General features: G+C 38.5%; 2 protein-coding genes across 6 annotated transcripts in view; one reads left to right on the top strand and one right to left on the bottom strand.

Annotated features, from left to right (window-relative positions):
• The first annotated feature begins 521 nt into the window (after window positions 1-521).
• Window positions 522-18,278, top strand: hnrnph1 (heterogeneous nuclear ribonucleoprotein H1). 4 transcript variants are annotated; one of them, XM_057850083.1, is made up of 12 exons: window positions 536-631; window positions 780-840; window positions 1,422-1,505; window positions 1,594-1,755; window positions 6,926-7,069; window positions 8,735-8,873; window positions 11,796-12,013; window positions 12,122-12,237; window positions 17,034-17,169; window positions 17,250-17,327; window positions 17,409-17,501; window positions 17,604-18,275. In XM_057850083.1, exons 3-12 carry the CDS (start codon window positions 1,424-1,426, stop codon window positions 17,693-17,695), a joined length of 1,260 nt encoding a protein of 419 aa, XP_057706066.1. In that variant the 5' UTR covers window positions 536-631; window positions 780-840; window positions 1,422-1,423; the 3' UTR covers window positions 17,696-18,275. The 4 variants fall into 4 exon arrangements, with proteins under 4 accessions (XP_057706068.1, XP_057706067.1, XP_057706065.1 ...); XM_057850085.1 differs by having other exon boundaries at window positions 522-840; window positions 17,600-18,278; XM_057850084.1 differs by having other exon boundaries at window positions 522-840; window positions 11,796-11,977; window positions 17,604-18,276.
• rufy1 (RUN and FYVE domain containing 1) overlaps window positions 18,255-20,677 on the bottom strand; it is a 22,657-nt gene continuing 20,234 nt past the window's right edge. Inside the window, exons 15-17 of one of the 2 annotated variants that reach the window (XM_057850079.1) lie at window positions 20,500-20,548; window positions 19,018-19,095; window positions 18,255-18,943 (exon numbers count right to left, since the gene is read on the bottom strand). In XM_057850079.1, the coding sequence (XP_057706062.1) occupies window positions 18,800-18,943; window positions 19,018-19,095; window positions 20,500-20,548 (271 nt within the window). In that variant the 3' untranslated portion in view covers window positions 18,255-18,799. The other variant, XM_057850081.1, reaches the window with a different exon arrangement.

The raw sequence follows: 20,677 nt of genomic DNA, 5'->3' as shown, positions 1-20,677 counted from the left end.
AAAAGTACCGAAAATTACGGTAATAAGGATGGGTGTACATCATGACCAATATACTCAAAACAAAGGAATGGGTACTAATAACCTCTTATCATGGGTGATAATATTCTATGGTAATTTTGTTATTTAAAAAATGTCGTGTGTTATGTACTTCCTTAATCTAAGTACATGTTAGGCCGAGACGTTCAGCGTGCTTCTCAGCATATGTGTCACCGACACATCACAAAGATTCCTTTTATACTGTAATACCACGGCCACAGGAAGTGCACACTATGGCAACAGCAGTGTGACATAAATATGTCACATCTTGATGAAAATAGAATTAGACATTAGCAATTTATGACATATTTTCAATGTACTCGCATTGACCTCAGTGGTAACATTGCCCCCACCAAGGTGGCCGCCAACGTAAACACATTGCCTAGAATGGTCAGATTGTTGGGTTGTTCTTCAAGAAGGCCCGTTGTTCTCTGTTCCATTCTCAACGAGGGAAAATTGCGTCATTTCTTTTGGGCGTGGACGTAGATTCAGGCGCCATCCGAAGTTGCCAGATTTTGTTTAAGCCACGTTTAAGATTTCAACCTTATTTAAATTCTTTTGAATACTTTAGCGAGTGGAACCATCAAAACGATAAGTATGTTGTTCTCAATGGATTGAAGAGTTTGGTGCTAATTAATACAGAGATATTACATTGAATGAATCGAACGCGGAGGCGTGCTTTTTGTGCTCCTCGAAAGAAGGCTCTTAATAGGCCTGGCAACCCTGCTTTACGTTACTTTCAGCTACATCAACCAGGCCTTCGTGTCTCCTCTTCCCGGCTTGTGTTTTCTCCGAATTAAAAAGGTAACTTAATGCACTAGCTGGATGACTATACATTCCCCATTTTAAGTTGTTGCTTCTGCTTTTTGATTATCGCTAGAAATAGGATATGGAAACGCATTTATTGACGTAGTTAGCAAGTGTTAGCCTACATGCTAACGAGTTAAGCTAATGTGGCGCTTGCTACGAAGGCCGCTTTTGTTCTTCACATAGGGTGCGGTGGCGAGTAGGCGCGTAATTAGGTAAAACCGGGCACATTATCATTAACTATTTATGTCGTAGTTTCTTCCCGTTAAAAGCAGTCATTGTAATGGATTAAGCAAACTGCAATGGGACGGGGTCCTGTGCAAGATACGAAAATGTTTCATTTTATGAACCCGCACAACTTCAGTCTTTTAATCGTTGATGCGTGCTATCTTACGTTCAAGGGCTTTGATTTTTACTCTTATTCGAATGTTCCATTCTAGGGTAATAGAATAGTCGTAGTCGTCATGGCGCAAACCACGTGCGTGCAAGATTAAAACGTGAACTCTTCGTATGACGATGCCTAATTTCTGGATGGACGATTTTAAGAATTAAAATTTCCATTATAACGCTTGTTACAGATATGTCTGATGAGGGGTATGTTGTGCGAATCAGGGGTCTCCCTTGGTCTTGCTCAGTGGATGAAGTACAGAGATTTTTCTCAGGTGGGTCTTTTTTTAATCTTTTAAAATAATGATTAAAGACTAACAATTTCAATGTGCAATAACGATGTTACATTTAAAAAAATTTTAGATTGTAAAATACTTGGCAATGGTGGTAACACTGGCATCCACTTCACCTCTACAAGAGAGGGTCGTCCCAGCGGAGAGGCCTTTGTTGAGCTGGAAGCAGAAGAAGACCTCAAGCAAGCCTTGAAGAAGGACAGGGAAACTATGGGACACAGATATGTGGAGGGTGAGCTATTGGGATGGTAACCTCTGGGTACCTCACGATACGATTTGCAATAGAAGGCTCACAATTAGGGATGGGAATTGATACGATTTTTACGATTCCGATTCCATTATCGATATTGCTTAACGATTCTAATTTCGGGAAAAAGAAGAACAAACATTTTGATTGGCATCAAGTTTGTTTAATCAGAAGTCACAACCTTACAAACTCACAACGAGGTCAAAAGAGGCTCAAATCCTCAATGTTAACTGTGGCAATAAGTGGCAAATGCACAAGAATGTGTAACATTTTACTGAAACAAAATATTGGTATATTTTGGCATATAGGTCGTTGTTCTGCCTTTGGCAAAGTCCCCAAACTTTTTCCTGTGAGGGCCAAATAACTTTTCCCTTCTCTGATGAGAGGCTGAGGTCAGTTTGTAACAGAAAAAGTGTGACGATTGCAGGACTGCGAAATGTAAAAAAAAATATTGTTTTTCAGAAAGCCACAATCAAATAACCCTTTGTGGATTCTTCATGGAACAAAAGTAAATAAAATAAAAATAATAATATAATATAATAATAATAAATAATAATAGCACTATTAATTAAATAGATAATAACCAAGTAACCCTCTCTGAGTTATTCACAGAAAAAGGTCAGGAAATAAATAGCACTACTGAGGGAGAAAAAAAACAAAAAAATTCAAAATGCTCTCTGGAATTGTTCAGGGGGCCGGACCAAATATGGAGCCGCGGGCCGTAGTTTGGGGACCCCTGTTTTTATTTACCAGTATATTGAAATGCATGCCTTTTAGTTTGTATGGCGCTTTAACGCTCAAGTGGTGGCGCCCTTGCGCTTCCTCACGCGAAGAAGAGCGCGAAGAAGAAGAAATGCCGCATCCAAGCCAGTGAGCGAGTTAGTGAGAAAGGGAAACACTGCCACGAGCCTACGTTCTTTGTTAATGTTTGTAAAATATCCACAGAGCCAACGCCTGTATGTATCATCTTCTGTGTTGTTGTTGTGTGTTTCCACTCGCGATCGGACACTTAAATCCAGTTGTGTAGTGGTTTAAACGATGTGCTAATGCTAGCGAACGCATGCTAACTGTTTGTTATGACCGTGTTAGCAGCTAATCATCGCTGATTTACGTTGATGGGAACCTGTTTGTTATTGGGGACGAAATTGATTTGTTTCATTTCTATTTTTAGTTTCAAGTGATGGTTGAATAAAGTCTCGGTGAGGACAGTGCAGTCTATTCCCTCCCGATGCAGTTATTTCCATCTCGCAATGACTGCAAGTCGCTTTGTTGTAATTTTTCCTCGTGAAGTGAAGACACACTTTCGAGCGTTCGAACCTACGTCATTGTTATGTTTACGGCGGCAAGGCTCGTGCTAAACTATCGTAACCTTTCATTTTCACCCTTTTTCCTGGTGAAGTGTAGCCAAACTTAGGAGCGAGTGGTTCTTGGCGCCATGCTAGTTTGATGCGTCTGGACAACAAGACACGTCACGACGCAATATGCGTCTTTAGGCATCGTTAAAGGGATCGTTAAGGCTTTTTCATTGTGATGTCGAGGCCTCGAAACACTCGGAACCGGTTCTGAATTGGAATCGGATTTCGATTCCCATCCCTACTCACAATTACTGCTATTTAACAATATGAAAATACATATGTCAGGAAACTTAACTACAATTTAAGGGCTGCAACTAATGATTTTTTATAATCGATTATTCAGACGATTAATTAAACGATCAGTTGGATAAATAACTTTTTTCCAACTACCTTCACAGTTTAGCTTGAAGTTGTTTTAGGCAGGTTGTAAGTAACAATGAAGACAAATTGGATTATTTCTTAAAAAAAATATTTTATCACAGCTTAATGATTTAACTGTAGTTGTTGAAGTTTTTAATAAAGGTTCTGAGTATAAAACAAAAAAAGAATTTCTCCGTACACAAATCGGATAAAACTCCAGTTCATTCAAATAAGAAAAAGTTCTGCTAATTGACATTTTTTGCTGTTGTGGGCAACGTGCTGGTATAAATTGGGTCAATGACTCATTTTCTTCAAACAAACAGCAAAATCAAATGAGGAGGACAGACAGACTGAAATGAATCCGTTTTCTTTATAAAACAATTGTCATAAATACAATCAAAGTCTTATATCAAGGCACACTTTCTTGTATGACAATTTGCAGTTTGTGTGAATTCGTGTTAAAAGGACACTCTCCTGTTATATGAATGTTTTTTGTGTGTGGTTCCTTTAATAAAAAGTGAGACAAATTTACAATCTAACAATAATTCAAGTGCTAATATGTTTCTCCAAAACACAATACAAACGGACACTTAAGACACTGATAAGTACACATAATAGCTAACTAGCTTAGCACTCCCTGCTAAGTAGTAACGTCTCATCAACAAAGAATACAAACAATACAGTTGGCTTCATTTACTCACCTCTCACAGAGGCACACTGGATCTAACGACAAAAAAGACAGTCTAACTCTTGACACTTCATAATACAATAATATTGATTCAGCAACCCAACCTGAGTGTTGCAGTGAGCTCTCTCTCTCTCGCTCTAATCACTTGTGTGCGGAGCCTCACATTACACACAAACAAGGACCCAAACAGGACTGCTCATAGCTGTTGGCAAAAATTGATTATCAAATCCGTTGGCAACTAATTTATTAAACAATTAGTTGTTGCATGTTTATACAATATTCTATGATACATTCATTAAAGAGAAGAATAAGGTATTTCTAAATGAAAGAAAAAAAATTACACTGTCACTGACAACTTGTCAGAAACTTCCTCATAGAATATGAGAATATTTCACTACATTTCTGTAAATAAATAGTGACACTACACCAGTGGTGTCCAAACTATTCCACTTAGGGCCGCAGTGGGTGCTGGATTTCATTCCTACAAAACATCTTTTCACCAATATGGTGTCTCACAAGTGTAATCAGTTGATTGCAGTCAGGTACTGCTTGTTTTAGCACAAACGTCAGTGGTTAAACTGTCTGTACTTGATTGGTAGGAACAAAAACCAGGACCCACAGCGGCCCTTGAGGACAGGTTTGGACACCCATGCACTACACTATTATTGCAACATTTTTGTAAACCAATGAGTGTGTTTTCATAATTCATTGCCTGCCATTGAATATCGATAGACGTCCAAATCCTTTAAACTGGGAGGACTGACCGGGAATGGTCATCTTTCAGTGCAGTGCGCCCCCTCTCAGTCAGAAGGAAGTAAGCCGTGCTCAGACCGGATGCGTTTTGTCACGCCACATCGCTTCGCTCACTCTATGATCGTAGCCAAATGCTGTTTTGTGTTCACAGCTTTGCCCAAAGTTGAAGTCCATGTAAATGTGTGCTAAAGTGAAGCACTTGGGCATGGTAAAAGTCCATGTACATGTGCGCTAAAGTGAAGCACTTGGGCATGGTAACCATGTAGATAAATGCGCTCAGCAACTTTAAGTTCACGTAACATAAATATAAGTAATATAACGACTTTAACAAGTTTACAATTTTCTTCTGTCCTAATATTACACCAAAAGGAGTTTTGTGTTGATAAAAGCCTAGGTTGGTAAAACAGGGTTTCAAACTGCGACCACACGGTCTCATTTTGCGACTAAAATTAGAGCCAGTGGGACAATTTTTTTCTCAATCTGCTCAATATACGCGACCAGTCGCATTGCGTTTTTTTGTTGTTGTTGTTGCTGCTGCTGACAAACTCCTTCACAATTAAATTTAGTGGGCGGCAATGTAACTAGCGGGTGTCCAAGGGAAAATACGACAGTAGAAAAGGAAGGTGGAGTCAGGCGTTGTGTGGAGCGGGTTATAATTGGGATAGCGGGAAAACTTGAAACTTGACAGCACTTGCGAACCGTGGCGAATAGGACAATAACTGACTACTTTCTTTCCAACAAACCCGCCGGTACTGTTGCAAAGGAGGCCGACGGAGAAAATAAGTCATGCTCAGGGGTGATGGTGAAATGCGAAAGTCATTACTGTTGAGCTAAAAGCCAACACTGGGCGTGATGCGACTGCAGTGACAGTGATACGCACCGCCCTCTGCCTGTGCGTCATTGCTCGTGTCTGATTAACTATGAATTTGGAGGGCATTTAAAAAATTTCCAGTCTTTTCTGGCCAACATCTTTCCATTATGCTGCTTTTTGATGTCCCAGAAATCATTCCGAGAGGTATTATAAAGTATGTGATAGTCGCACACTGCTAAAATGATACGTTCCTCCATGTTAACAAAGTGTGGCATGTGGATGTCAATTTCTGGGTTGGCCGTTGTCTTTGCAGGGGATAAAATATAAATTCATAAATTTGTAATTTAATGCATTGATTATGAAAGTGTCGTTTGAACAATGAAAATTAGAGAACACTTTGCATGTCGATTTACAGTCTGCTTAAGCCCTTAAAATTTTAAGGGGCCACTCTGCTTCTAGTAAAAAAATGTTTGTCTGGAGCCATATAAATGTCTCAGCCCATGAAAAAGAACAACATCCGGTTCACGTAAATTTAAAATAAGCAACAAAACGACTTTAATCTCATAATATTACAATTTTAATCCATTATTTTTCAATATTTGACTGAATTTTTATAATACGACTTTTCTCTCGTAATATTACCACGTATGACTTAATTCTCGTTGTATTTCGACTTTTATCCCTTAATATTTTGAGTATTTTGGTAGTCCATTTGTTTGGACTTTTGTTGATTGGATGTTGAGAAAGGTTCCTAGCCAGCTCCGGCAACTGGAGTCACATGTATGAGAAAACATTTGATTGGCTGCTTCCTCGTCTTTGCTTAAATCTGTCGCAGAAACCATCCATAATCTGCGGCGTGAAATTTGAACGAGCGACATCACAAGGCAAGCCTATCTGGTCGAGCGTGTCGCCAGGCCGTCTGTAGTGCTTCAATGTTACATCGACTTTGTATGGGAACCCATCGTGTGACGAAAAAAAAAACGCGTAAGGTCTGACCGCAGCTTCAGGCATCTAGCGCCATCAGTGGGAGCCAATGATTTGATGTAAACACTATTCTAGTGAGCAATTTCAGTTGGAGGCTGTTTGTTCCTTTATTAAAACATACATATTTAACAAGCCTGTCCCAGTTCTCTGTCATTGCACTGAATTGTATCACAGTGAAGAATGACTTGTCTTGTGTTATTACAGTGTTTAAATCAAACAATGTGGAAATGGACTGGGTCATGAAGCACACAGGTCCAAACTGTCCCGAGACAGCTGGAGATGGGCTCGTGCGACTACGAGGCCTCCCCTTTGGCTGCAGCAAAGAGGAAATTGTCCAGTTTTTCTCAGGTAAGACATTATCTAAATTTATGACGCTACTTCTCAGTCTAATTTGTTTCCGTTCTTGTAGACACTGAGTAATAACTTTTCCAATTACAAGCCCCGATGACACTTGAGGAAAACACATTAATCTTCTTGATTAACCTGATGAGATGTAGTCATTCTTTTCATTGTAAAAATTGGCAATGATCCATGACTCAAAGACAGTAGAAATTCATTTACAACTTTGGTCGGCATGAAATGTTGCTGGTATTCACTTTTTCTGACTGTTCGTGTGTCCCTGTTGCACTGTCCACCATTTTGTTTACTGCCTTAAACACCTAACAGCTCTCGTTTAACTCCTTCAGTGCCATTGACTATACTCGACGTCCCATTGACTATGCTCGACGTCCCATCATGTGGCTCTTCTGCTGTCGATCTAAATTAGTTCATCACTAGTAAACATCCAATCCATTTGAACTAGGAAGGGTGGCAGCTCTTCCAGTTCAAAAAGATTGGACATCTTTCGCAGTCAATAGGCGCTCAATGAGTTAAAGAGTGGCAAAAATTAATCAATTTATAACAATTTTGGGCATTGATTAATCAGTTTCAGTAGTTTTTTTTACAGCTCATAAACCTGATTGTTTCAGTTTTTTTTTTTTTTTTTTTTTTTTTGCACACTAGCTTGAATATTTTATATAGCAAACAATCATTTGGAGACTTTTACAACTGAGTAAAAATGCTGTTTTTTGACAAACATCATGAAAGTTACTGATATTTACAGCGCTTTTATTTTGGTTAAAATAAACCATTCAAACCCAAAATGAGTAAAGTTGGTCGGAAATCTAAGATTTGACCTTGAATTGCCATCATTAATTAGTCAAGCCGCAGAAGTGCGGCTAATATCCAAAATACTGGGTTTCCACCATTGCTTTATAAGCGGAATAGGCTGCCAGGCTTTTCCAAAATGTTAAAGTGAGGCTGTGCAGTTCCTGCTTTTTTGTCTGAGGTGAGCCAAAATGATGGTCTATTAATCAAAGTGATCTTAGGTTACTTATTAAGGAGAAATTGGATACAAGCCTCTTCAGTAGCAAACTTTCTGAAAATACTTTTAATATTAACATGATTAATAGTAATCTGTGCGAATATTTTGAGTTCCCACTGTAAAGGTCCCTCTGTATTGTCTTGGTTTTAAATAAAGCTGTGCACTTTTGTAAGAACAACCATTTCTCACTCGTGTGCCTAATTCAAATTACCGGTAATAAATGACAGACTGAGTCTCGTTGCGTTATTTTTTACCTTCAGTTTATTGTCTGTCCACTGTGACTCGACCCCATTTTCTTCTTAAGCCTTTGAATGAGTGTGAAAATGTTCCAGTAGAACAGAATGGTTCAAAAGTAATGTAAATTCATGTCACCCACAAGATTGTCTTCATCAACACACCAATATTAGCTTTGTCCCAAGACTATTGTCCTGCTTCATACTTCTCCTCATTCCTCTTTCCTCATTACTTTTTAATCCTTCAAAAGCCTACACTTGTCATGTGTTCCAAATTGCCAGTGACTCGAGCAGAATGTGTGATGATGTATAGAGTGTTTTTTAAGTTTTCTGTCTCTCTTAGAGACATTTTTTTTCTGTGATTGGGCATGTGATTTAATATGTTCCCCGCTGGGGTTATCTGTCCTTGGGTTGAAGGGTTGGAAATCGTGCCAAATGGGATAACATTGCCGGTGGACATCCAGGGGAGGAGTACGGGGGAGGCCTTCGTGCAGTTTGCTTCACAGGATATAGCTGAAAAGGCTCTAAAGAAACACAAGGAAAGAATAGGGCACAGGTGGGGATGGTTGGTTGGTTGGCTGGCTGGAAACATTGCTTTTCTTATGGTGTGCACTCTCAACATGAAATCACTTACACAAGTTACACTTGAGTTTTATTTATTTGTTTTCAAATCTTTATCACACACTAACCTTCATTCTACTAGGCCTGGGCGATAGATCGATTTTTATGAATTTATTTAATTAATTTTTTTTTTTTTTTTTAAATTTTAGTGTAGATTTTTGCCTAGATTAATTCTAACCACCACTTAGTCAATAGCGTATTTAAGGAGTTTTTCTTGGTAAGATTATTACTTTGTAATAGGGGCTGACAGGACAAGTAAGGGGACAGCAAAATATGTTTCTGACAGTTTTAATGTTGATAAGTATTTAACATTTTTAGCCCTTTAATTAGGCACGTGACTATTTTGGTAGTTTTATATTTTAAAATAAAAATTCTTAGCATTTTAGACCTGGCGTCTAAATATGTGGATGTCAGATTTTAAGTCAAGTAAACTGAAATATTGATATCTGGTACACTAATATGGTCCAACTGGCCAAAAAAGGATGTCCACATGTTATATGTATACATACTCTGATTTGAGCCCCAATAACACTTGTAGAAATAACCCAGAAATACCTTGAAATTAGAGGTGTGTGAAAATTCTGATTCGGCCGTGGAAGATTCAAGAACTATTCACAGACATCCAAATTCCGATTATTGAACTATATCAATTAAAGTGGAACTAAAAGACAGTCAGTGCGGTCTTCGGGACGCAATGAGGAACGGAACGAGTAAACATAATGCTTGTCATTATCCGGGGTAATGACAATGCTCAACTCACGGCTCTGGCTCAACTCATACCACTAGATAAAAAAATAATACATAATAATATATAATAATAGATCAACAATAATTCCTGACTGCTGCCGACAGCCGCTACAAACTACGTCTACATAATGCTATGGTAGATATGTATAAAGAAGTAGATACAAAATGACAGACTCGGCGGCGTTAACAGCACGTTTGGAAAACTAGATGCAAAATGACACACTTGCCGGCGTTGGTAAACAGCCGCCATCTTAAAGCAGTAGACTTCCCTGGAAGGCTGTTATAGCGAACCTTCCAAGCAAACCTAATTAACTTTTTATCTAAAATACTCTCAAATCGGCAAAATTTTGACTTGAATCTATCTTTTAAACAGTTTTAAAACTTTCACATGTCAAAATTAGACAGAAGGGAAATTATGGAATAACGGGAGAAATTTTAACAACAGTTGATTCACAACATTAAATTAATTGAATGTAGTTTAAAGTATTTTATTTACTTTTTTGAACTGTTAACTTGATACTGAAATCGTCGTGTATTTGAGCCTCAGAGGCTTTTTGTATAACTAATGTACGAAACATTAAAAGCAGCTAAATAATCGATTTATAATCGAATCGTAGCCTCTGAATCGTAATTGAATCGTTAGTTGCTCAAAGATTCCCACCTCTAGAAGTGAGCGAAGATACCCAAAATCAATAGTGACGCAAAATCAGCAGGGAGTGACCTACAGGATTTAACGAACCAGCAATAAAGCATTCCCACACTTGTTCAGAAATGGCATTATTTATTAATAAAATTAAAATACTTTTTTTAATTACCAAAAAAATGTCACTTGCCGAATGAAGGATTAAACTGATTTTGAATGTTAATGTTTCAATGACATTCAAGTTTTGCCAATCTCTCCCAGTCAAATTGGATTGGACAGAAATCTGCTATCTTTTAGTGCAAAGTAGTAACTGCATAAGGCGCCATATTTGAAGCTCTGGCTTGTAAAGTCAGCAATGTTCTTTTACCAGTTTTGCGGCTTTCACGCTTTAAAGGTTAAGGGTAAAGTTCTTATTATCTCCTTTATTGCTTAAACGATTATTCGATTAACTGGAGTAATTGATTTTCTAATTAAATTTTGCTGCTTTGAGTATTCGTTTAATTAAACTGGCGTTGTAATGGTTTGTTTTGAAAGTGTTTGCATTTAGTTTTATTGATTTGGGTGGATACACTGCCCTCTAGTCTGCCCCATTTCACATGGCTGAATCCAGCTGCTCCCTGTTAAGACCAACTTAAGCTAAGTTTTTGTTTGAGCTAATGTTTTTTTTAATGCATTTGTAATTTAGTTTAAAGGTATAATTAGCCATTTTTGTGGGAATATGTGTTTGAACTATTAAGAGCATTGTTGGCATTTTATAGCATTTAAGATAGTGGACTCTTGCTAAGTAAATTAGCCAATTGTTCTTTTGTTGAACATATATCCTTATTTATTTTTTTATACCGTTTGAGGCTCAGGTCAGGTATTTTTTATGTTCCTTATCCGATTACTCGATTATTCGAACTAACTAGTCAATCGACTACTAAAATAATCGATAGCTGCAGCCCTAATCTCCTTTAAAAAATGGTGGGTTGGTGGTATCGATCATCAAAATTTCCGGTGAAAAATTTCTATTATTTGGCCATATCGCCCAGCTCTAGAGTCTACTATGCAACACATTGACGTTGTTACACGGTAATATTTGTCTAATGAAATTGACAAACTTAGCAACCATAAGCAGACATAAGCACTGGTTTATATTGGTAAGGATAATCCCTGGTGGTGCATCAGAAGCCAACTGAGCTCAAGGACACGGAGCCCACCTTCACAGGTAACACTTAATGAGCTTCAGAAAGCTGAAGTACTCAGCCCCGCTATTAACAGGACAATGGCTGTCACGGCAACAATATAGGGCATTTGATTTTAAGATCTGTAAATATATTCTGGTAACCATAAGAAAAGTGTAATAAGGTACTATTCAATTTGGCAAGCTTTTTTTAAACTAGTGCACCATTGAGACGGACTGATTCTACATAGACTCGGGCCAAACTTTTTTCCCCGTTTCCAATTGTGATATTCCTATGCACGTAGGTACATTGAGATCTTCAAGAGTAGCCGCGCCGAAGTGCGAACCCATTACGAGCCCCAGCGGAAGCCTATGGGCATGCAGAGGCCGAGCCCTTACGACCGGCCCTCCGGCGGGCGCGGCGGCTACAACATGATGAACCGAGGGGGCTCGTACGACCGAATGCGGCGCGGAGGCTACGGAGGAGGTGTGTCGAGCGGACGAAGAAGTGAAATCCGATTCGGTGATCAATTGTTGCAGAATTCTCTCCGTTTATGCCCACGAGGCATTCAAGTGGTCGCGCGGTTGGAAACGATTCTTCCCTAAACTCTGGTCCTTTTGGCTCGTTCAGGCGTGTCGGACGGCCGGTACAACGACGGCGTGGGCTCGTCTTTCCAGAGCACAACGGGTCACTGCGTCCATATGAGGGGCCTTCCGTACAGAGCCACTGAATCAGACATTTACATTGTGAGTCCATGTTGAATTTGGGAGACTAAATTGGATGACTGCAAATGTTTCTGGCCCCATCTTTGGAAAATGGAAGGGGAGAGCGTGGTTGGTAGAGGTGTGCAAAATTTCCGATTCTTAGATTATTCGCGATTCGGCCGTGGAAGATTCGAGAACGATTCACAAACATCCAAATTCCGATTATTGAAATATGCCAAGTAAAGTGGAAGTACAACACACTCGGCGCGCCGCGCGGTCTTCGGGACAATGAGGAAGCGAGAGTAGCTAAACATCATGCTTCTCATTACCCGGCCCCTCGGGTAATGAGAAGCAACTCACGGCTCTAGCTCAACTCATGCCGCGAGATTAAAAAAACACAACAACATACCTGACTGCTGCCGAAAAGCTGCTACAAAGTACATCCACATGTTACGGTAGATATCATTTATATAGGACTAGATGTAATATAGATTCGGTAGCGTTAGCAGCACATCTACAAAAAGCTAGATGCGGACGTTAGTAAACGGCCGCCATCTTAAATCAGTACACTTCCCTGCAAGGCTGTTGTAGCGAACCTTCCAAGCAAACCTAATTAACTTTTTATCAAAAATACTCCTAAATCGGTAAAATATTGACTTGAATCTATCTTTAAAATAGTTTTAAAACTTTCACATGTCGAAAGTAGACAAAAGGGAAATTATGGAATAACGGGAGCGATTTTAACAACTTTAACGGTTGATTCACAACATTAAATTAATTGAATGTAGTTTAAAGCTGCTGATACAGAATGGGGACTGGAGTTTTTTATTTACTGTTATTTTTGTATATTTTTTTACTGCTATATGTTAACTTGATACTTAAATAGTAGTTTGGTTTAGCCTGGGAGTATTTTTGAACAATTTTGGAACTAATATACAAAACATTAAAAAAAAAAAATATATATTTTTTTATAATCGAATCGGAGCCTCTGTATCGTAATCATAATCGAATCGTTAGGTGCCCAAAGATTCCCAGCTCTAGTGGTTGGTTGTCACAATTTTTACTCTTTCATGATTATCTTATCAACATGTCTTGAGTTAGTCATTCATTTATTACAAGAGCCAGGCATGAAAATCTCTCACCTTTCGGCGAAATTCGCCGTTTTGAAGTCAAAAAGGATGACCTACGTGAATCGTGTAGATCCGAGGAGAAAAAATTTTAAAGGGGGGGGGTCGTTTGTAGGCATGTGCCAGTTACCTTCACGGATTACCATGCTATGAAAACGTCACGGTTACAAAACCACTAAAATTTTCCGTCATACAGTAGTACGTATTCGTTATTTTTCATGTGTCGAAAATGCAGCCAGAATTAGCTTGGCGCGGCAGCGCTTACCCCTTCCCCTGTTTGATGCTGCGTGTGTCAGTGACGCTATTCCAGCAAACCCAAAAACAAGCACTCCAAACGCAAGGCGTAAATTCTTCAATTTAATGATCTCTCAAATCGTGGTAACTGAAATATACCAAATGAATACATTTAAAACGTTGTACACTCGTATTTTTCCACATGTGAGTAGCTTCAACAGTTTAGCTTCATGAAAAAGTTCGTCAAAAACAAAACACACATTTTCCTTTCAAATTCAATACACAAAGTTACTAAAAACTTACAAAGACGAATGATAGGCAAGGCTTAGCTAGGACAGCAACTTCATTGAGGTTAATCACAGCCGCTGAGAGAGAAACAAGTTTGTATGCGGGGAGGGAAAAAAAAAAAAAAGAGCGTCAAAGATCGCTAATTGCGACAGATGATCTTGTACTAAGCACAAATTCACATTCGCTGGAGGAGGTAAAGTATCACTCCCAATTGTTTTTAGATGAATGCATTTGCCAGCATATTGAATTTAGTGAGTAATGGTTTTCGTTTTCATATTTTCTGGTATGACAAAGTTACTGCCGTTCGTTGCAGCTTGCGTTGAACACTGCCGGAGCGTCCGGTGAAAAAATAGCTCCCGTTAAGGTAGTGTCAAGCTTGTGTATTTAACGGTAATATAAAAGCAGTGTTGTCAATAACGCGGTATCGTAATGCGTAACTAATCTGATTACTTTCTTTCAGTAAAGAACAACCTAACGTGTTCATTTTTCTAAATCAGTAGGCAGGAGATATACTACAAACGGCTGCATTTGCACACTGGAAACACAGCCATTACTTCACATTTTTGTCCAGTAAAGATAACAAAAATATCCCCGTGCGCTGCATCTTTGCGCTGGCTCAAAAAGACTCTCGACCGCTAAAAGCATCCAATTCAAGCACCACTTGGAATTACAGCACAACAGGTAACACGACAGCCAGGACTTTATGATACTGCTCGTGCTCAATCCTCGGTTCAAGCTCAGTTGTTGTTGAGGGTTTTGAAAGCTTAGGTTTAAAGAAATTCTAAATATCCATCTTGCCTCCTCAGCTGTAGTTTTGGCTAAGCAATGCAAACGGTTGTCTCTAAGGTTCTATAGTCACATGATCTGTTCGAAAAATAATTTGGACCCATTATGAAATACTTTGAAGGATTCCTGTTCATTTTATTCATTTTTGTTGTTTGTTTTATTGCTCTAAAACTTTTATAGACAACATTTTAAGGGCCATATTCAATGGTCTTTATTTTAAAGGGGAAGTTCAGAATTTTTAACATTAGGCTTAATCTTTGAGTTAGCCGGGGTTTAATTAGTCGTTGGAAATGATTTGAACAAATTCTGTGCAGTTTGACAGTTATTTGTTAGTTTCAGGGCTCCGGAGTGGCTAAGCTAGCGCGAGTCAATGGTGGTTGAAATCAACTCCTTCAACTAATTAAACCCCCGTTAACTCGAATATTAAGCCTTATGTGAAAAATTAAAATGGTCAAATTCGCCACATGTAGGACGTTTTGCCGACGGCGGACATTTTGGCAGAACTCCGGAACATATTTCCTCCACACCTTTCTCACCTTTTTAACCCCTGACCCATTTTCATGCCTGAAGAGCGCTTACTATGTAGGATTGGATTGGATTTGACATTTTTCAAACCCTTTAATTTAGAGTTATCAAAGGAATTCTTATACTTTTTGACAACCATCCTCGTTGTGGGGTTCATTGTCATGTTATTTAAATGGGAGTTAATTACAAAAATCTTTTGAATTTTTTAAAATAAACATTAACAAGAATACATTATTACTGTTGAATTAGAACAGGTTTACAATGTCACTTCAATAGAATAGAACATCGTTCAAGCATAAGCCATGGAAAAACTTTTATAGAGCTAGGGCTGGGCTATTTTAATATCAAGATAGACATTTATTCGGGTGATTTCTTGATCCACTGATATTCATGCGATGCAAACTGACTAGTTTGACAGATTTCGAACAGTCCCTCAAAAAGTCCAATGTTTGACATGAACACTCATATCAAAGAGAATTACATGTGTTTACCACTATAAAGCGCCCACTACCTTCTTGCTAATATACAATGGTAGATGCCATTTTATGAAAAAAATATATGGCGGAAAACAGACAAGACTGAAAAAGCAGTTTCTGCTCTTGCACTCCTCTTTAAAAGAAACTGATGTATTTAAAGGCAAAACAACTGTTGTGTTTCATAGAACAATATGTCTATATGCTGCCATAGCAGATTCATGGCGCATTAAGCCCCCGAACTATTCTTAATGTGTCCGTTTTACCCTGGAAAACCCCCGTTTACAGATGTCGCGAAACCGCTTTTGTTTTAACCCAGCCATAAAACCAAGGTAATTAATTATATTTATTATTCAAAATGTCTGTTGTAACTTGTTTTTAGCTTAGAATCATTAATTGATGTCTCATATTTTGTTTTTAAAAATAAACAACTTAAAAAAATTATTCACTCACATATTTTAAACTTTTAAACAAATTATGTCACAATGAAAATAATGGCGTCTGTAAAAAACTCACGGATATCTACCTCATAACTATCGCTTAATAGTATTTTTTTGTTACTGTCGCATTTTCTCCGATATGTTAGATGATAAATAATCTATCCAAACAAAGAAAAATTAGGGGGGAAAAGGTTTAAAAGGGTAAATATATGAAAATCTCGACCACTCCTTGATGTCTGCGATTTCTGCCCTTGCTATATTACCATGTTTCACCCATAAAATCCCCCAAAAATCCAGCTGTGGCCATTCACAGCTGTGTCTTGACACTGTCATATATGTTACATGGAGTTTTTGGATCGAAACAAGGGAAGTACGCGATAATATCTCGGTAAAGTCATGGCGTCTGTAATTCTGCTCTCGCGTGCTCCCACCTTCAGATAGGGTTTTGCTGTTTAAAAAACATTTTTTTTAAAAATGCCCTCTTGTTCAAAATTTTTCTTCCCCCATAAAATTGAGATCTGAAGCTTTCCAATGATGTGTCACACATGGATATCGGACAATTTTGAAATTTGGCCAAATTGGGGGTCTCAGAGCGGAACTTCAAGTCACCTGAGTGTTTGAATATGTGTATATATGGACGTCCGCGCAAGTTGATCCATTCTTCACGTTTTTTTGTTTCGGGAAACGTATAAAGAAAACATCCTTCATATGTCGTAATGTCTGGTCGTTTCTACAAGTTCCATATCAGCAGTGCTTGATCGGCATGTTCTTTTTTTAAAAGATTACTGGAGAATATAAGCAGAAATAACATGATTTGTATGTGAGGGCGTGTCGAAAATGTCCCACTTTTGCGTTGCGTCACGGTCTAAAAATAACATTCGTACGATATGCTATTGTGACAACCAACTCAGTTCTTCCTTACATTGTTTAAAACGCAATTCCAAAATGTCCTCTACTTCTGGCAGTTCTTCTCTCCGTTAAACCCAGTGCGGGTTCATATTGAGGTCGGACCGGATGGCCGGGTAACCGGGGAAGCAGATGTGGAGTTTGCCACACACGAGGACGCTGTGGCTGCCATGTCCAAGGACAAGGCTAACATGCGTGAGTTATGAATAACCTAATTGCCACCTCTTGAAGTCTCATTGCGTGGAACTGTTAATGATTTTTTTATTTCCCCTCAGAGCACCGCTACGTCGAGCTGTTTTTAAACTCAACAGCAGGGGGCAGTAACGGTGGCTACAGCAGCCAGATGATGGGGGGTGAGTAGCTCACGGCAGTTCACAACAATTTGCCGAAAACGCAACGGAATATGAATTTCGTTGGGGTTTTTTTCTCCATAGGGAATCAGTCGTCTTACAGTAGCAACCAGATGAGCTCCGGCTATTCTAGTGGATACAGCAGCCAAGGAAACATGGGTGGCTACAGTGATTATAGTGAGTGCCATTGCGTTTGCCTTGATCGCCGATGAACTTTTTGAATGTGGATCACTTTGGAACTGTGGGGTCCTATATTGTGTATTTTCTTTTTCTTGTTAGGTAACCAGGGCGGAATGGGAAGCAGTTACTATGGTGGTGGTGGCAGCAGCAGAAGCTCCATGAATGGACTTGGTGGGGGATGGGGAATGTAGACCCCTCCCCGACACCATTTTTTTTTTTTTATTGTACTATTTTTGTTCTGTCAGGTTTTTGTTTTAACTCAGTTTTTTTGCAAGAACCGATAACGTCCTGGCGGTGAACATGGTTCTGGTCAAGTGAGGTGTTGAACGTATTGAGAGGTGAGGGTTTGTAATTTTTTTAAGGGTGCATGGTCCTGAGATAGAAGATTGTCTGCTATCACACTTGTCATCCGTTTCTCTATTTGTCAGTTCTAAGGACAAGGCAACTCAATTTTCTGTACCACCATTTCTCATTTTCCGCACATTTCATAGGACAGAGTGCATGAACAAATCTGTTTCAGACATTGTTTCAGCGTTTACAACGATGCTTAATTTACAGTGTAAATGAAAATGCTGCGTTGACATTTGCAGCGTGTTTCAGATGACCGGTTCAAAGGCACTTTTTCTTGATTGGAACCATCGGGAGCAACTTAATGTGGTCACAAACTAAGTTGCTGAGTTGGCATTTTATGTCTTTTGCCTCTAATGCTGTTTGTACTTTCTGTGAGTAAAGTGAATAAACTAGTTGGAATCTGATGGAAACACTGCAAATTTTATTCATTAAATATCAAGTTAAAAATGTGTCATTCCCGAGATAGAAAACAGCTCTTGTGTGTATACAATCCAAGTGTTAATACATTCTAAAATAGATTTTTATCATTCAATAATTTACAAAGTTGCAACAAATGACTGATAGAAACTTAGGCTATCGCTGTGTTAATGCATTGCAGTGTGAATATGATAAAATGAGAATGAAAAATGCTCCATCTGAACCTCGATTACAGTAAACAGGCTGTTCTGATTATAAGTGGCACATATTTACTTGATCGGAATAGACCGCATCACATGTAAACTTGCTTTCAAACCTGAATTAGGGGAAAAAGGTTTGCATGTATACCTCGCAATAAATTTGAAACATTTCCCCTCCTGCAAAAAAATGACCTTGAACAGTTCTGCAACAGGAATGCAACGCATTATCTTCCTGAATTTCAGATGACACAAAATTAACATTCAAAAACAAACGTGGCTAAGCAGTGTTTGTGCAACGAAAAGATCCGAATGTTGGAAGGGTTTTTGTCAGGAAGCTTTGGATGAACTTCTCTGCAGCAACAAGGAGTGACACATATCGCAAACCCGCACGGGACGAGGATATGAAGGTAAGGCGAGCTCGTTACTGGAGCAACTGCTGCAGTAAATATCCCCGCAGTTCCTGCAATGGTGCTGAAAAATATGCGAAAATGTGTAATGAAATCGCACCATCGGGGTGGCAATATGAACGCAACAAAAAAAGGTACCTTTCTTCGTGAGATGGAGAACTCTTTTTCACACTGTTTGCACTGCGTGGCTTCGTCATCTTTTAACCAGGCATGGCCCTGCAAGAAAAGGCATTTCAAATGTACATGTCCTTCTCAAAAAATAAGCATATTGTTATAGTTTTCTGTAATGTACTAATAGAGGCGTGCAAAATTTCCGATTCTTAGATTATTCGCGATTCAGCCGTGGAAGATTCGAGAACGATTCACAAATATCCAAATTCCGATTATTGAATTATACCAGGTTAAGCGGAAGTAAAACAGCGCGGTCTTTGGGATGCAATGAGGAACAGACAGTAAATATGTTCAACTCATGCCGCTAGATAAAAAAAATCATACCTGACTGCTGCTGACAGCCGCTACAAACATACGATATATATATGTAGAACATGTATTATTGAACAGCGATGCGAATGACACTTTCCGGCATAAGTAAACAGCCGCCATCTTAAAGCAGTAGACCTCTCTAGAAGGCTGTGTTGTAGCGAACCTAAGTAACTTTTTATCTAAAATACTCCTAAATCAGCAGAATCTTGTCTTGAATCTATCTTTAAATCATGAAATAGTGTTAAAACTTTGACAAAAGTAGACAGAAGGGAAATTATGGAACAATGGGAGCAATTTTAACAACTTTAACAGTTGATTCACAATATTAAATTGAATGTAGTTTAAAGCTGCTGATACAGAATGGGGACTGGAGTTTTTTTATTTACTGTTATTTTTGTATATTTGTTTACTGTTATATGTTAACTTGATACTGAAATAGTAGTTTGGTTTAGCCTGAGAGGATTTTTGAACAATTTTGGAACTAATGTACAAAACATTTAAAAAAAAAAGGAGGGGGGGGGGGGTGCATCAATAATCGTTTTATAATTGAATCGTAATCGAATTGTTAGGTGCCCAAAGATTCCCAGCTCTACTGATAAACGTTCAGCTTTCATATACTGGACTGTCTCAGAAAATTAGAATACACAATATTCTAATTTTTTGAGACAGTCCTGTGTATATATACAGGACTGTCTCAGGAAATTAGAATACACAATATTCTAATTTCCTGACTGTCTCAGGAAATTAGAATATTGTGTATTCTAATTTCCTGAGACAGTCCTGTATATATACACAGGACTGTCTCAAAAAATTAGAATATTGTGTATTCTAATTTCCTGAGACAGTCCAGTATTTTGCATTCATTACTCACAACTGAAGTAGTTCAAGCCTTTTAATGTTTTATTTATTGTTTTACTTCACAAAATTATTTTTTTTTTGTTTTACTTTTTTGCCAAAATCATCAATATTACAACAAAAGACTTGAACTACAGTGGTGTGTAATGAATCCAAAATATATGAAAGTCGAACGTTTATCAGTACATTACAGAAAATAATGAACTTTCACAATATGCAATTTTTTTTAGAAGGACCGTATAATCAAGTACAATTTGGACGTTGCGTTTTTCTGTTTATTACCTTCAGTGCTTTGTTAACCTCTTTAAAGTCCTCCATCTTGAGTTTTGACCTTGGGGAAATGTGATGGTATAAAATAAGTCACCGGCAACAATAAGGCTACGTTCATACTACAGGTCTTAATGCACGAATCCGATTTTTTGTCATATCCGTTTTTTTGGCGTGCCCGTTCAGACTGCCT

This window comes from Corythoichthys intestinalis, chromosome 11 (genome assembly GCF_030265065.1).
Source record: "Corythoichthys intestinalis isolate RoL2023-P3 chromosome 11, ASM3026506v1, whole genome shotgun sequence".
Lineage (NCBI taxonomy): Eukaryota > Metazoa > Chordata > Actinopteri > Syngnathiformes > Syngnathidae > Corythoichthys > Corythoichthys intestinalis.
This window is presented reverse-complemented; position numbering and strand designations above follow the sequence as displayed.